Source organism: Pseudonaja textilis, chromosome 2 (assembly GCF_049901715.1).
Source record: "Pseudonaja textilis isolate UNSWEBS1 chromosome 2, rPseTex1.2, whole genome shotgun sequence".
NCBI classification, from domain to species: domain Eukaryota; kingdom Metazoa; phylum Chordata; class Lepidosauria; order Squamata; family Elapidae; genus Pseudonaja; species Pseudonaja textilis.
The window spans coordinates 156,085,204-156,102,523 of NC_141991.1; the positions used below are offsets into that span (position 1 = coordinate 156,085,204).

Consider the following 17,320-nt stretch of genomic DNA (forward strand, 5'->3'; position numbering starts at 1 on the left):
GCGAAGAGATCCAAAGTATAGAGACCACAACAGAGAAAGCACATCTTACCTCAAACTAAGGGGAGACTCTAAGCAGACATTCTTGATTTGTTATTATTAGAATGGCAGATTCAACCAAGGAAAAGTGGGACTTGAGAGAATTTGAATTGGACCTGAAAGCCTACTAATAACCAATGCGGTGACTTTTGTAGTGGTTTATTGTTAGTTGTGAAGTCGTGTCTGACCCATCGCAACCCCATGGACAATGTTCCTCCAGGCCTTCCTGTCCTCTACCATCTCCCATAGTCCATTTAAGCTCATGCCTACTGCTTCAGTGACTCCATCCAGCCACCTCTCTATTGTCCCATTCTTCTTTTTCCTTCAACTGTTCCCAGCTTTAGGCTCTTCTCCAGTGAGACCTTCCTTCTCATTAGATGGCCAAAGTATCTGAGTTTCATCTTCAGGATCTGGCCTTCTAAAGAGCAGTCAGGGTTGATCTCCTCTAGGACTGACCGGTTTGATCACCTTGCAGTCCAAGGGACTTACAGGAGTCTTCTCCAGCACCATAGTTCAAAGGCCTCAATTCTTTGGTGCTCAGCCTTTCTTATGGTCCAACTTTCACAGCCATACATTGCAACTGGGAAAACCATAGCTTTGACTATACACACTATTGTTGGCAGGGTAATATCTAGTATGCTGTCTAGATTTGCCATAGCTTTCCTCCCCAGGAGCAAGCATCTTTTAATTTCTTGGCTGTAGTCCCCATCTGCAGTGATCTTGGAGCCCAGGAAAATAAAATCTGTCATTACCTCCATTTCTTCCCCATTTATTTGCCAGGAATTGAGAGAGCCAGATGCCATGATCTTAATTTTCTTAAAGTTGAGTTTCAAGCCAACTTTTGCACTCTCCTCACCCGCAACAAGTGGCTCTTTAGTTTCTCTTCACTTTCTGTCATTAGAGTGGTATCATCTGCATATCTGAGGTTGTTGATATTTCTCCTGGCAAACTTAATTCCAACTTTTGATTCATCTAGCTCTGCCTTTTTCATGATATGCTCTGCATATAAGTTAAATAGGCAGGGTGACAGTATACAGCCTTGCCGAACTCCTTTCCCAATTTTGAACCAATCAGTGGTTCAATCCAGTTCTCACTGTTGCTTCTTGACCCACATATAGGTTTTTCAGGAGACAAATAAGATGGTCTAGTACTCCCATCTCTTTAAGGACTTGCCAAAAGTCCTGATCCACACAATCAAAGACTTTAACATAGTCAATGAAGCAGAAGTAGATGTTTTTCTAGAACTCCTTAGCTTTCTCCATGATCCAGAATATGTTGCCAGTTTGATCTCTAGTTCCTCTGCCTCTTCGGAATCCTACCTGTACTTCTGGTAGTTCTCGATCCACATACTGCTGGAGCCTAGCTTGTAGGATTTTGAGCATAACTTTATTAACATGTGAAATGAGTGCAATGGTGCAGTAGTTTGAACATTCTTTGGTATTGCCCTTCTTTGGAATTGGAATGTAAATGACCTTTACCAATCATGTGGCTAATGTTTGAGTTTTCCAAATATGCTGGCAAATTGAGTGTAGAACTTTTAATGTATCGTCTTTTAAGATTTTGAATAGCTCAGCTGGAATACTGTCACCTCCACTAGCTTTGTTGTTGCTCAGATTTCCTAAGGCCCATTTGACTTCAGATTTTAGGATGTCTGGCTTGAGGTCAGTGACCACCCCATCATGGCTATCAGGGACATTAAGCTCATTCTTGTATAGTTCTGCTGTATAATTTTGCCATCTCTTCTTAATCTCTTCTGCCTCTTCTGAATTGAGCCATTGTCATCTTCTCATCCACTTTTCCTAAAAAGGGATGGCTGGAGACTGATAAAAGTTGTCAAAGCTAACTTATAGAGAACATCTACCAGAGAGGGTGAATATTTGTGCAAACCTCAAGTCAACTATGGAAATGTGTTGGCCATATTCTGTTCACATGTGGAAAAGAAAGATTTTATTTTTTCCTAGACTTTAAGGTGAGAAAGGCCATAATGAACAAAACTCTGATACCATATTTTTTCTTCTTCTCATATTCTGTATGTTTTCAATACACCATGTATTTTTAACATATTTGTATAGAAAGATTCAATAGTTTTTACAACTACCATAAATAAAGGAAGATAAAACCCTAGCAGAATTAATTAGATTAGATTACTCTAATTGTGTAAGAGGCAAAAATCATAAGTGAACAAATCATTTCTTCTCACAGATATTAAAACGATTACAAGGGTAGTTGGTGGTCCCACAATTCGAAAGGAGATTGAAGGTAAGCTGTGTGAAAGGGAACAAAGAGCAACCTCTCCAAGTATGTCTCTTGGAAGAAGCATGTAATACTGGAATAAAGTTCAGTAACAATTTGTTCCTATAATCAATTATGTTTTAATGAAAACTTTACAAAATCTATAAATTTACTTGGAACTGCAGAAAAGCACATAGTCAGAGAGGAAGGATCAATCTATATTTTCAGCAGAATTCCTATACTTAATTTGAGATTGGAGATAGAAGAGATGGTGTGGCTTAGTGGTAATATCACTCCATCATATGAGCCATGTTTACCCAAAAAGCAACAAAAACCAAAATGGAGGCAACTTCCTTCCCTAAAATAATAATATATATTGTTTTGTTGTTGTTCATTATTATTTTCTGCATGTTTATTATTTAAAAAGTTGCTTGGACATTCGAGATGCCTTATAAAAAATAAACAAATAAATGATGTTAAAAATCAAAATAGCAAATGGGAATTATGATTTCCTATAGTTATATCAAAGAGCTGCAAATTTCTGAATCTGCCCATGCATGCAAACATCTATGATATTTTTGCTTACATAATATGCATTATATCAAAATAAATAAATACCAATATAGGTTAAAGGATACAGTATTTCAACAATTTTTCTTATTTTAAATCCTTGCCAACTTGAAACCTCAGTCAAAAGGATTTAAATTAGTTTAATTCTACACTTTGATTATGGCATGACTATATTGTTCTGAATATGCTCTGCTAAATTTAGAAGTTTTAGAACTGGCTCTGCAGTTGATTTCTAGATATTATGTTTTCAAGAGTATTTTTCTCCGAGATATTTTTAAACTTACATAAAATTTTCATGTGTCATTTTCATAACACATTTCATGATGTTTTAACAATGCTTTGCAGTGCCATCTATTACAAAGTTCACCAAAGTGATTGAAGGGGAGCCAGAATTTAAGCTGGTCAGGGAAGGAGAGACAATAACTAAAGTGATTCATGGAGGTGAATATATTTCATGGTCTGGGCAATACTAACTAGAAGGATTTGGAAAAGAGTTTCAAATACCAGTTTAGATACAAGTGGGAAGACTGAGTCTTGCAGCTATAGAATTGCTTTTAGCATGTTTTAATCATATATATTGCATCAGAAAATTAAATTTTAACTTTCATTTCTTTCTTATTAATGCAAATAAAAGAAATAATTTTTCACTCTGCATGTTAAAAAGTTATTGAATTGTAGACCTAAGATGCAATGTAGCAATAACAATTTGGCAATTCTATTAATTTCTTAGTGATTCAATTAATGTTTTCAACTGCAGAATAATCAAGAGACATGCTATTTTTGTTATTCAAACCTCTCAATAAGCCAACAAAGCAAAACAATTCAATATATGTTTTAAAATAACTACCTTTATTCAGATTTTAGGAAAACAGCAATTTTTAGTTTGAAAGTATGTAGTCTTGGCAAAACTTGGCTTGCTCTTATTTTTTTTCAAGGCATTTCTATAATCTAATGAAAACATTTGAATGAACTATTTCTAACACTTTCCCCACTGTCTAAAAATCCAAAAGCAGCCCAGTGTATTGCAATGATTTTGCAATTAACCATTTAATTTTTTTTTCTTATAGAGCCTATAATTAAAAAATACACAAAAATAATTGATGGGCATCCTGTGGAAGTGACTGAAAGAGAGGTGACTGAAGAAAGAATTATTCAAGGTAAAATTCATTTAAAGTAGTTAAATGAATGGGGAATAATATGTACTATTTTAAATTTTCTTATAAGTTCTGATTCTGGCATATTTGTGTTTAGTTTTGGCAACAAAAATAATCTCTTAAGAAAAGCCACAAGAAATAAAACTAAGCTTCAGTTATCCAACTAAAATATCCTAAATATATCCTCTGCTCTCTATACAAAAAGATGTAATTTGTGCTCAAAGTTTCCTTTAGTTGTATGTGTTCCACTTACTGATTTTTATTTTACTGTATGAATGTTTACAGTACATTTAAATCTCAGTGAAGTCAATAAAAGTTTAATCTTTTATAAATAATGCTATAATGAATTCTATGAGGACATCTTTCAACAATTAATTGACTTAGTTGCCACAAGTGTTCATCTTTTGAAATCTCATTCTGCATATGACATGCTAGCTACCAAACACATCACATATAATGTAATTTTATAATCATATAACATTAAGATCCTGATGATCACAATTAAGAGTATAGAAAAGAAATTATAGAAATTCCAATTAAATTTTTTTGAATCTTTTTCAGGCCCTGAACTGAAATATACTCGAATCACTGCTGGTGGAGGGACAGATAATGAAGAGACTCTTAAGAAATTGCTAGAGGAAGGTTAGTAGGTTAGTCTAAGATTAATTTGAGAAGACTTATGGATTGCATTGAAGCATGTTCATTATCTGAAATGGCTACATTTCTGCAAATTCAACAATACAAATAGAAGAACACCTGAATTCTAAACTCAATTCAAAGCCTGCCTGACTCATATAGTACGTTCAATGTATAAATAATGATTAAAAATAAAAAAGCAATCTCAACATCATTTACTGTACTGAATGTTGTCAATGGAAATCTTTATAAAATAAAGATTTTCAGCATTAAGTATCAATATTCAAATTGTTTCAATTGAATTTTACTGAAAAAATAGCCAAATACTGATTATTTATGAGTGAAATAATTATAAAATATGTTTTTTACATTTACTGTAGTTATATTTTTTCATATTGTCCTATAAAACATTTTCATGCCATAAATATATGTCCTGTCAGAGGTTACCAAGGTGACTAAACTCATTGAAGGTGATGGTCATTTACTGGATGATGAAGAAATCAAACAACTCCTCCAGGGAGGTTAGTGAGTGCAAGAAAACTAATTCCATCCTAATGAACTTTAAGAGTTGACAAGCTATTGTCTTAACTTTTTAAAGACTGGTTCAAGTAAAGAAAAATCTATGGATCAAACTTCAATGATTGTATATGAAACAAGATATTTGGATATTCTGCTTACTTCCACAAATCCATACTGAGGAAAAATAAATGTATAATTTATGCTCAGTCTTTAAACAGTTTCAAGTGAGCACTGAAGATTCACTCCTCTCCCCATATAACCCAATACATTTGGAACTCCCAAGAAATGTTTATAAAAACATTGAGAAAATTCCAGATCTTTTGCCTTATTAATTATTGTGAATATTCATTGCTCATAAGTTAACAAAGGCATGCTTAATATTCTTTTTGATCATACAGATTCTATGCTTTAATCTTACAATTAGAAACTTAATAATTACAATTCTTTGCATATGGAAAGTACCTCTTAATATTAAGTATGTTGATGTCAGCTTTTTAAAAGTTATTAGTTAATTAACTTGAAGAGTTTCAAGGTTCCAATCCTTTAATTTATCATTGTAATAAACATCCTGTGGCTATGGCTTGGCATCATGATTCAACAAACTAAAAGCCTTCAAGCAATACTCAGTACTGCTGGGGAAGCAGCAAGATTTATTGCCAGATATATATTATAGCACAGGTGTGTCAAACTTGATTTTATTGAGGGCCGCATCAGGGATGTGCTTGACCCTCAGGAGCTGGGGTGGGTGTGGCCAGGAGGGGTGTGGCCAGCTTGAGGTCACTCATGTTGGAGGCACCTGTGGTGTGAGCACTCTGCCAGAAAAAAACAGGCTCCCAGGCTCCGTTTTTGGCCATGACTCCCTCCTGCAGCTCATGCAGCCTCCCCGAGCTCCATTTTTGCTGGCAGAGAGCTGCAGGAGGCCGTCACAGCCAAAAAGGCAGCCAGGGAGGGCCACACACATTTTTTCTGGCAGACGCACCACAGGCCATTCCTTCACTGTTTCTATGGCAGCCCTGCAGACCAGATCTAAGCACTCCATGGACCGGATCCTGCCCCTGGGCCTTGGGTTTGACACCCTGTTATAGCAGTATCATGAAAACTTTAGCTGACATAAAAACTGCATGTAAATAATGAATGACTGATAGAGTTGAAGAATGATTCATGCATATATTCTAAAAAATTGTGAACTACTCTTGAAGAAGCTACTTCAGAATTATGAGAACCTCATGTTTTGAGTAATGGTCTTCAAATTCACAGCAAAGGTTTGATATTACTGCCTTTCAAAGGATGCTGTAACATGCTGTACATGCTGCTCCATTCCTAACCTCAGCTAGATATGCAAGGCAGATTTTACTTCCATTTTATTGTTAACTTGTCATAACATATAAGGATTTATTCTATTACATAGTCAAAAATGAGATCCTGGCTCTTCAGCTTAAGTATTCTTTGCAAGAAAGAACGAAATGATCTATAACCTTTAAATCTCTATTACTTTATCTTTATTACTTTAGAATGCTTTTGCTTAGTTGGCAGATTAGAATTATCCAAATAGCTAGAATGAAGAACAGAACAGAACAGAATAACAGAGTTGGAATAGTCTTCTAGTCCAGTCCCCTCCTCGGGCAGGAGACACTATACCATTTCAGACAAATGGCTGTCCAGTTTCTTTTTGAAAGCCTCGAAGTGAAGAAGCACCCACATCTTCTGAAGGCAAACTGTTCCTCTGGTTAATTGTCCTCACTGTTAGGAAGTTGATCCTTAGTTCCAGGTTGCTTCTCTCCTTGAGAAGTTTCCATCCATTGTTTCTTGTCCTGCCTTCTGGTGCTTTGGAAAATAAATTGATCTCCTCTTTGTGGCAGCCTTTCAAACACTGGAATACTGCTATCATGTCCCACCTAGTTCTTCTTTTCTCTAGACTAACCAAACCCAAATCCTGCAACCATTCTTCATATGTTTTATTCTCCAGGCGTTTTATCAGTTGCTTTTCTTTGCACTTTTCCCACAGTCTCAACATCTTTTTTGTAATGTGGTGACCAAAACTGGATGCAGTATTCCACGTGTGGCCTTATTAAGGATTTATAAAGCATACTAATACTTCACATGATTTTGATTCTATGCCTCTGTTTATACAACCAAGGATTGTATTTTTAGCTGCTGCCACAAACTGCTGACTAATGTTTAAGTGGCTATCTCACAGGTTCCTGTGAGGTTCCTCTCACAGTTACTGTGTTTGAGCCCGGTTTCTACCTAATCTGTACTTATACTTTTGGTTTTTCCTGCCAAGGTGTAAAACCTTGCTTTTCTCCACATTAAATTTCATTTTGTTGGATAGGGCCCATTGTTCAAGTTTATCAAGATCTTTTTGGACTCTGAGCTTGTCTTCTGGGGTGTTGGCTATTCCTGCCAGCTTAGTGTCATCTACAAATTTGATGAGTTCCCCTTCTATACCCTTTATGAAGATATTTATGAAGATATTGAAGAGAACTGGGCAAATGCAGATGTAGTACCATTAAAAACTAGTCATTGAGTACTGTTTCTCAGCCAGTTATAAATCCATCTAGTAGTGATGCTGTCTATCCCACATTTTTCTAACTTACAAAAAAGTAGGTTGTGGTCTACTTTGTCAAATGCCTTGCTGAAGTCTAAATATGCTATGTCCACAGCATTTCACTAGTCTAGTGATTTAGTCACTTTGTCAAAGAATGAAATAAGATTGGTTTGGCATTATCTGTTTTTAACAAACCCATGGTGGCTACTAGTTATAACTTTGTTTGTTTCTGGATGTTTCTAAATCTGTGTTTTATTATTTTTCCAGTATCTTCCCAGGTATTGATATTAGACTGATTGGTCTGTAGTTTCCTGGGTCTGTTTTTTTCTTCCCCCTTTTTGAAGATGGGAACCACATCAGCTCTATCTCTAGTAGTTCTTCACTGCCCCAAGATTTTTTTAAAGTTTTAACGATTTTTTTAAAAAGGAATTCAGTAGTTTGGGCACTACTTTTCTGACGCTCTTGATTTTCTAACCTCATGCTAAAGTTAAAATACCATAATGTATAACATTTTTATACATTAAAATTATTTATATACTTTCCATTTCTCAAGATTCTTGACAGGTTGCAGCATTAAATTACACTTTATATTTAGCATATATGTGTATATGTACAGCATATAACTGTTTTACTTCAATATAAGATGTACAGGATTATTATCTATGTGTATCGATCAGTAGATAAGATTTAAAAACAATGCATTACCTTAGTTGTAAAACAGATTCTATCACCTCAAGTATAAAAAAAAAACACGTTCAGATATACATTCCAAATCACTAATCTATTTTTCTTGCAATTGCTTAAAAAATAGTCTATTAACAAAAATAACCTTTTCCCCCTTGTAAGGAACATAAATTGGCCAGCCTTCCAAAGCAATGAAGCCATTGGTAAATTTGTGAGTTAAAATGGCAGTATTCCTTTGCTTCCACCACCTCATCTTTACCTGAGCAAGCTCACTAGGGCAAAAGAATGTCAACATATCTTTCTAGCAGGACAGTACAAGAATGAATCATTATGTATGTTACTGTTTTTTTTAAAGAGTCTTAAGAACCAAAATGCATGTATTCCACAAATTAATGACAATTCTGCATTTAAATGAGTGAATGAATTCTTGTTAAATTTGGATAAGGCATATATTACCTCAGATTACCTCAGACAGATTTTAAAACAGCTGAACTGCTTGCCGCCATTGCTAAAATGCTCCTGTTAATAATTCTGTTTTCATGTACTGAAATGCTTGTTATAGCTTAAATGATTGCTAAAGCTTATTTGGACTCATATATCAAATACAAATACAAAAATCTAAAATACCTCAGTCTTTGATCTTAATAGCTTTATGCATGCTTTGGGTGTCAAAGATTTCAGACTTCTCTATCTACAGTAAGCTATATTCTAGAATCTTTGCTGACATCTCTAGAACATTTCCTCTTTTCTGCAGCTCAAGCCTTTATCTCTAATTAGAGAGAGTATACAGCAATTTAAATTTCACTTGGCCCATAGACATTTGAGATAATATCCAGAACTGTTTAGGCCAAAATACCACAAACAAATTATTCTTCGTGTATAGCAACATAAAACCTTGGAAGCTGTGAGAAAAAGCTGTGTACTCCTTGCATATTTTATGAATGCATCAAATAAATGGCCATACTGAAGTGGGTGGGTGTGAAGCATTGAATCTTGGCAACTGCCTGGATTAGTCCCTGAAGTTTTCTTGGCATGGTTTTTCAGAAGTATTTTGCCATTGCCTCTTTCCTAGGGTTGACTGACCCAAAGTCACCCAGGTGGCATTGTCCCTATTGGTTTAGCAAACTGGCTTTCTATACCTAACTACCAGTCCTAGAATAAAAGTCTCAATGGTAATTTCTAAGAAAATGTTTAGGAATTTGTCATTGCTTCCTGACTATTGCTGCCTCAATCTACATAATAAAATTTCAGAATATAATGCCTGGATTACTCTTTTGGCCAAAAATATTCTCCTTATATTAACTATTGGTTTTTTTTAATGCTTATCATAGCTGGATCTGAGTATACTAAAGTTACTAAAAGAGTTGAAGGACAGCCACAGACTATTGAAACAGAAATAAAGAAAATTCATCTGGAAGGTCAGTCATACAATAAATGGAATTATTCTTGTAATTATTTTCCTTGGGGCATTAATTATCTATATGGAGGTAGTTATGGTAAAAGCTAGAAAAAACAGTATTTCTGGTAAAATTGCTCATTAGAATGACAAAAAATGCCTGAAACTTCCCTATATCTTTATCTTTATATCTTCCCTATATCTTCCCTATATCTTTATCTATGCTAAATGAGAGGCTTTAGAAATGGTTTCATGCTCGCTCTCTCCCTCTCCGTCTCCCTCTCTCTCTCTGTCCTATAGCTAAACTGATGTGTATATGCAATACATTTATTTATAGATACAAAACATTATTTCCCATTTTATTTTTTGCATAGTATTGATTAAATCTTTTAAATCTGAATTAAATAAAAAACTTAAATTTTTGTCTTGTTGAAATGTTGACTTAGTAGTTTTACATTAAATTTTTAGCATTGTTGACAGAATATAGAGAACTAATAATTACTGCCATGTTGCTTGAACTTTTCCCCCTATACTGTACAGTCAGAAAATTGAACTTTTGAACCTATGTTATTATTATCAAATGTTTACAACAAAGAATATTGGTTTCAACATTTTTAGACATCCCAGTAAGAAAAGTACAGTCATCTAGAAAGGCACAAGGTATGAAGAGGTTTCTAATATTAACATGTTCTAACTATGTTTAACTAAAATGTTTAAATATGTTCTAATTTAAAAATGGGGGCAAGATTCTTTATGTGAACTACCTTATAAAATATAATAATACTAAATATTTAGAGAGAAATTTGTTAAATCCATTTACACAAAATATGAACTTACATTATACTAGCCTGATCATGTAATATCAAAGAATGAAACAATAAAGCACTGAAGAAAGAGTTATCATATTTTTCAGAGTATAAGACGCTCCAAAGTATAAGACGCAACTAGCTTTTGGGGAGGAAAACAAGGGGAAAAAAATCTGCCTCTGCCTCCCAGCAATTTGCCTCCTTACAGTAAACAGCAAACAGCCTGATCAGCTTCAGCACAGCCTGATTAGCACAAGCAATTGATTGTCAGTTGGATTGGCCTCCTGACGACCAGCTGTTTCAGGCTGTAGGGATTGCCATCACCTATTGCCGCATACATGCGCCCCATTTTCAGCCTCCTCACCCGATTTTTGGCCTCTGCATGCCTCGTTTTTGGCCTCTGCATGTCCCATTTTCTGCCTGTTCCAATCCCTGCTGCCTGGAACGGATCGTTCGAAGGCTGATCCAACTGACAATCAGCTGCTTCTGCTAATTAGGCTGTGCTGAAGCTGACCAGGCTGTTTGCTGCAAGGAGGCAAATTTCTGGGAGGCAGAGGCCGAAGGGTGGGGGTCAGTGGGTGGGTGGTGCTTTGACAACATTTGCTATATAAGATGCACAGACATTTCTACCCACTTTGGGGAGGGAGTGCATCTTATACACCAAAAAATATGGTAACTATTCTGAATCACATAATCTTTCCTCACAAATAGATATTGAAGGAAGAATACTACGTTTGAACTCATACATATTCTAGCTGTTTATGTGTATGATTATTTTTGTTATAAGCATGTTTTTATTTTAAGCAATAATAATCATAATTAATGTATTTTGCTATATTTTATGAATATTTAACTTATAAAAACAATAAATAAAATAACCTTATCTGACTTATTTTTGGATTAACAGGATCACTACGGAGAAGAACAAGACTTGTTCATCCTGGCACAAGAAGACAAAATCCATAGAAAGAGAACTGAAAAAGCTTTGAAAAATTGAAACAAATTTTAAAAAATTAACAAGGGAAACTGTTTACTAACTCATGTGTTCGCATTAGGAATTGGGTATAGTACTCACTATTGAATAAAATCTCACAACATTTTATGTGTTAGAAGAAATAAATTTAGAATTTATCTGTTTTCTATGAATAACTGATTAGAGTAGATGTTCTGAAAGTATGCAAACACAGATAAGTTCCATTGATTTTGGTGGATCTTATTTCTGAGCCATTTGTATTAAATAACCTGAATAGAATATATATGCGTGTATCTCCATTATATCATTTATGTACAGAAGACAACTATAACGTTTCTGAAATATTTGTCTTAAAAATAAAAAGCAATCTTATTTGAATAATTACTTCTGTTGGGAAGTAATATAAAATTTAACATTCAGTTGAAAATGTTTATAATACTATGCTATTAATCATTATTAACATGGTATTGTTTGTAAATTGTCATTTTTAATAACTGCTTATTTGCTTATTCTTCCATATTTTTGTATTACAAGAAGCTTTGTAAATGAAATAACAAATTTAATCAAGGTGCTTTAATTCTGCTGTGTTTTGTCAAAAAGAATTCAGGATTTCTTTTTTACTTCTAGTTCAAGAATTTCCCCTCCAATAATGTGTGTGAATTTCAATTTTTAGTAATATTTTTTTAATGAGAAAAAAGACATGAAATTTTCTGGATGGCAGGGGATGGGGGTTGGGAGAATGGTTATTTTTCTGATTCCTTATACATAGTTTCAGGCTGTGTTTCTAGAAAGTCTAGAGTTCTGCAGTGAGATCAGAAACAGCCAACTACACACAAAAAGGCATAATACTTCAGAAAGCACTCTCAGACAAAAGGACAATGGTGAGACCCAGGAAGGCACAGAGATCCAGCACTGTAAGAATGTGTCCTGGAAGATATGCTAAGATCCTCTGCAGCTTATGAAGTCCTTTGAGAGTATGACTAAACTACATTATTTATTGATTTTACTTATTCCTTGTCTTTCCATTTAGCCAGGACAGTTTCATAAATTGTTAAATACTTAACAATCCACCCACCCCACCTTTCCTGATTTTTTTAGCAGGCATGCACATCCCTCATGATATTAGTTTCTGGTGCAAGCAACTTTACAAAGCGTGCAAAAATGAATTAGTAGAAAGCAAAGGACATTAAAATAAATTCACTACATACAGTTTACATAAAAACATTCGCTGTCCCTTTCTATATCTTTTATTCTTGCAGATAGTTCTTGCTTTCTAACATATTCATACTTCATACATTCTCTTTTGTTTCTATACCTCTATTTTTGAGAAACTTAACAATTCTATCAAACCACAATTTTCTGTCTTATCCTTTCTCTTCATATATTGGTTTTATAATTTGATGCTCATTCAATCAATCAATCAGAATAGAACTAGAAGTCTTCCAGACTAATCCCCTGCTCAAACAGGAGACTCTATACCATTTCACACAAGTGACTGTCCAGTCTTTTCTTAAAAACCTTCAGTGATGAAGCACCCACAACTTCTGAAGGCAAACTGTTCCACTGGTTAATTGTCATCACCATTAGGAAGTTTCTCCTTAATTCCAGGTTGCTTCTCTCCTTGAGAAGTTTCCATCCATTGTTTCTTGTCTTGCCTTCTATTGTTTTAGAAAATAGGTTGACCCTCTCTTCTTTGTGGCAGCCCCTCAAATACTGAAATATTGCTATCACCCCAATCCATCTTTCCCTAGACTGTCCATGCCCAATTCCTGCAACCGTACTTCATGTGTTTTTTTTATCCAGGCCCTTAATCATCTTAGTTGCTCTTTGCACTTTTTCCAAAGTCTCAACATCCTTTTTGTAATGTGGTGATCAAAATTGGATGCAGTACTCCAGGCATAGTCTTATTAAGGATTTAGAAAGTGGTAGTTTTACATCACATGATTTTGATTTATGCCTCTGTTCATACAACCAAGGATTGTATTAGCTTTTTTGGCTGCTGCCACACACTGCTGGTTCATGTTTAAGAAATCGCCCACTAGGACTCCAAAGGTCCTCTTACAGTTACTGTTTTTGAGCCAGCTTTCACCTAATGTGTACTTGTAAACTTTGTTTTTTAATTCCTAGGTTTAAAAGCCTCGCTTTTCTCCACATTAAATTTCATGTTGTTGGATAGGGTCAATTGTTCAAGTCTATCAAAACCTTTTTGGATCCTGAGCTTGTCTTCTGGGATGTTAGCTATTCCTGCCAGTTTAGTGTCATTGTATTCCCTCATCTAAGTTATTTTTGAAGATGTTGAAGAGTTCTGGACCTAAGATGGAACTTCATGGTACTCCACTGCTTACTTCCCTCCATGTAGATGTAGTACCAGTAAGGACTACTTGTTGTTTGTCAGCCAGTTACAAATCCATCTGGTAGTGAAAATCCCACATTTTTCTAGTTTACCAGGAAGTAGGTTGTGAATGCCTTGCTGAATCTAAATATACTATGTCAACAGCATTTCGCTGGTCTACTAATTTAGTCACTCTGTCAAATAATGAAAAAAGATCGGTTTGGCATGATCTGATTTAACAAACCTCTGTTGCCTACTTATTATAACTTTATTTGTTTCTAGATGTTCACATATCTATACATAACATAACCATGTTCACATGGTTTTTTATTACCTTTTTCAGTATCTTCTGAGGTATTAATGCTAGGTTGGTCTGTCATTTCCTCGGTCTGTTTTTTTGTCTTTTTTGAAGATGTGAATCACATCAGCCATTTCCCAATCCTATGGTGGTTCCCTGAAGCTCCAGGATAAAAATGTTATGGAACAATGGTTCTGAGATAACATCTGTCAGCTCATTCAGAACTCTGGGATATAATCCATCAGGTCCCAGTGATTTATATTCATCAGGATCAGACAGTTCTTCTCTTACCATTTACTTCCTCATTTTAATTTTTATTTCTAGTCTGTCTTTTAAAGTTATGCTTTTGGTAGGCTGGGCTATAGTTTCTTTTTGTGTGAAGACTGATGCAAAGAATAAGTTAAGCAGCGCTGCTTTCTCTTTACTGCCTGTTACTTCCTTGTCATCTTTTCTCTTTAGTAGATTGACTTTTTTCCTTGACTTTTTTCTTGTCATTTTGAAAGAAACTTTTTAAAAATTATCTTTGACTTTTGTTACAAATCTTTGTTTATTCTAAGCTTTTGCTTTCCTGACTTCATTTTTGCAGAGTCGGGCTATCTACTGATATTCTGCTTTAGTTATGTAAAAATTTTTGTACTTATCCTTTTTGCTTTCAGTTTATCAGAGAGATCTTTGTGCAACCATGCTGGTTTCTTCTTGAATTTCTTGTATTTTCAGTGACATTTTGTTGGATTGGGCTTTTATGATCATATTTTCCAATGTTTCCCACACTTCCTGGGTTTTCACCTTTAGGATTTTTATCCATGGGGTTTTTTTCTTAAGCTCTCTCTGAGTTCATTAAAATCAGCTCTTTTAAAGTTTAGGACACTGGTTGGATTATACTCTATTGCTTGTGTTTGAATTATATTGAATTCTAATATGACATGGTTACTCTTGCTCAAGGTTCCAGCAATTTCAACTCCCTCTATAACTTCTTCTTTATTAGTAAGAATTAGGTCCAATATAATTTTTCCTCTAATTCCCTCCTCTACCTTTTGGATGACAAAGTTGTCAGCTAAGTTGGTTAGGAATCTGTTCTTGCTGTAGAGTTTGTCTCCCAGTTGATATTAAGGTAGTTAAAGTCTTCCATTACTAATGTGGTAGTAATTGGAGGTAATTGTTAATTGTCAATTGTTAATTGATTAGCAAAGAGTTCATCTATTTCTTCTGTTTGCTTGGGAGGCCTGTAGTATACACCTATAGCAATGTCATTCTTTTTTCATTTTATATTGACCCATATGGATTGTAGGAGGTTTTCATCCTTGGTTTTGTGTATTTCTGTAAAGATGTAGTGATCTTTTATATGTAATGAAATTCAACCTCCCCTTTTGTTAGATCTGATTTTTTTTTAATAGTTTGTGTCCTTTCATCAGTTCATTCAAGTCAAGTTCATCCCACCAAGTTTCAGTAATGGCAACTATATCAGAGGTGGTATTCAACAGGTTCTGACCAGTTCTGGAGAACTAGTAGCGGAAATTTTGAGTAGTTCAAAGAATTGGCAAATTCCACCTCTGACTGGTCCCACCCACATCTATTTGCTGCCTCCCAAGTCCCAGCTGATCAGCTGGGTCTTCTTTTGTTGCCCTGCACAGGAGAACAGAGCTGGAAATCAGGTTAGTGGGGTGGGAGCGAATGGGGATTTTGCAGTAACCTTCCCCCAGGAGTGGGGAGGGAATGGGTGTTTTGCAGTATCCTTCCCCTGTCATGCCCACCAAGCCATGCCCACAGAACCAGTAGTAAAAACATTTGAATCCCACCACTGAACTATATCATATCTGCCTTCATGTACTAATACTTAAAGTTTGCCCTGTTTGTTCCCTAAACTTTGAGCATTAATGTATAGGCATTTGAGTCCTTTATGGGTCTTGGGTATGTTTCTTATATCTCCTATTTTGTAACTGGGATTTCCATCCTTTCCATCACTCTCAACTTCATTATGTATTTTTTAATTTCTTCTTTTTCTTTACCCCCTTCCTCCTTATGTAATTGATTACCTAGTGGTTTTTGCTTGGACTTAGGTTCCAGAGGTCATTAAGATTGCCCCCCTCCCCTCTCAATTTTAGTTTAAAGCTCTTTTGATAAGATGAGCCAGTCGTTTTCCAAGTGTATATTCATTCTCTCTACATGTCTAGACTTCTTCAATGTTAGATCTCAGATCTAGGTAATTGTTGGATAGAAGCAAAGAATTAAAGGGTTTTTTTTTAAAAAAAACCCACCTTTGCAACTCTCTTGTCATCATCCATATTTTAAGATTTTTTAATGTTTCATTTTTATATAATAATATTTTATTCATTAGCATTACCAGAATAGAATATATAAAATAATATAACATTAGTAAGAAAACAGAGTAAAAGACATAAGAAAAAAAAAAATGCAAATTAAATTTGTGAGTCATCCATACAATTTTACCCAATCCAATCCACATATACAATTATCAGTTGTATAGATTTGATCTGACAAAGGGCCATATTTTTGGGTTCTGACTGCAAATGTCAAAATTGAAAAACTGCATATATTTTTTGAAATATGAAATGTATTGTTTCAATGTAAGAATCTCAATAGGCTGCTCCTTTTAAGGTGGGGTCCAAGATATTGATCTATTTCTTATACAACTGACATCCCCACTACTGCTGTATGTCCTGCCTCTGGGGCTCAGCAAATATGGTTTATGTCTTAAGCATTGGCCTTTAATTTTTAACTATTATGTGTTAACTCAACAAATGTGAACAGTTGTATGCAACTCAGAACCAGTCAGTTGATTGGAGATGTTCATAAATTAATCCATCCATCTAGTCATACTTGATATACTTCTAGCCTACTGAGTTTTCTCTTTCATAGTCAATCCACTTTCAATCTTCATTCTTGATCCTATTTTTTGTTGCTTTACCACACACACTGTCAGATCCGTGTATCTGCCATTCTTCAATGGAAGAAGGGGGGGTGGGAGTTGGTACAAGTAATCCTTTTTGATGTAACCTGAATATTTTAAACCTTATATTGAATCTGTATAACTTGCACATGATATACAACTGGATGAATGGAGCCAAATGTCTAGAAACTTGTCACCTCTTGGAGAGATAGCAAGAGGAGAAGGTAC

General features: G+C 35.0%; 2 protein-coding genes across 5 annotated transcripts in view; both read left to right on the forward strand.

Annotated features, from left to right (window-relative positions):
* POSTN (periostin) overlaps positions 1 to 12,131 on the forward strand; it is a 78,566-nt gene extending 66,435 nt beyond the window's left edge. The window contains exons 17-24 of one of the 4 annotated variants that reach the window (XM_026713295.2): positions 2,239 to 2,295; positions 3,184 to 3,279; positions 3,906 to 3,995; positions 4,554 to 4,634; positions 5,069 to 5,149; positions 9,711 to 9,797; positions 10,394 to 10,435; positions 11,489 to 12,131. In XM_026713295.2, coding sequence (XP_026569080.1) covers positions 2,239 to 2,295; positions 3,184 to 3,279; positions 3,906 to 3,995; positions 4,554 to 4,634; positions 5,069 to 5,149; positions 9,711 to 9,797; positions 10,394 to 10,435; positions 11,489 to 11,547 — 593 coding nt within the window. In that variant the 3' untranslated portion in view covers positions 11,548 to 12,131. The remainder of the gene's footprint in view (positions 1 to 2,238; positions 2,296 to 3,183; positions 3,280 to 3,905; positions 3,996 to 4,553; positions 4,635 to 5,068; positions 5,150 to 9,710; positions 9,798 to 10,393; positions 10,436 to 11,488) is intronic. The other 3 variants (XM_026713296.2, XM_026713297.2, XM_087926071.1) reach the window with 3 other exon arrangements.
* YIPF2 (Yip1 domain family member 2) overlaps positions 1 to 17,320 on the forward strand; it is a 453,467-nt gene that overhangs the window by 226,450 nt on the left and 209,697 nt on the right. The window lies entirely within an intron of this gene.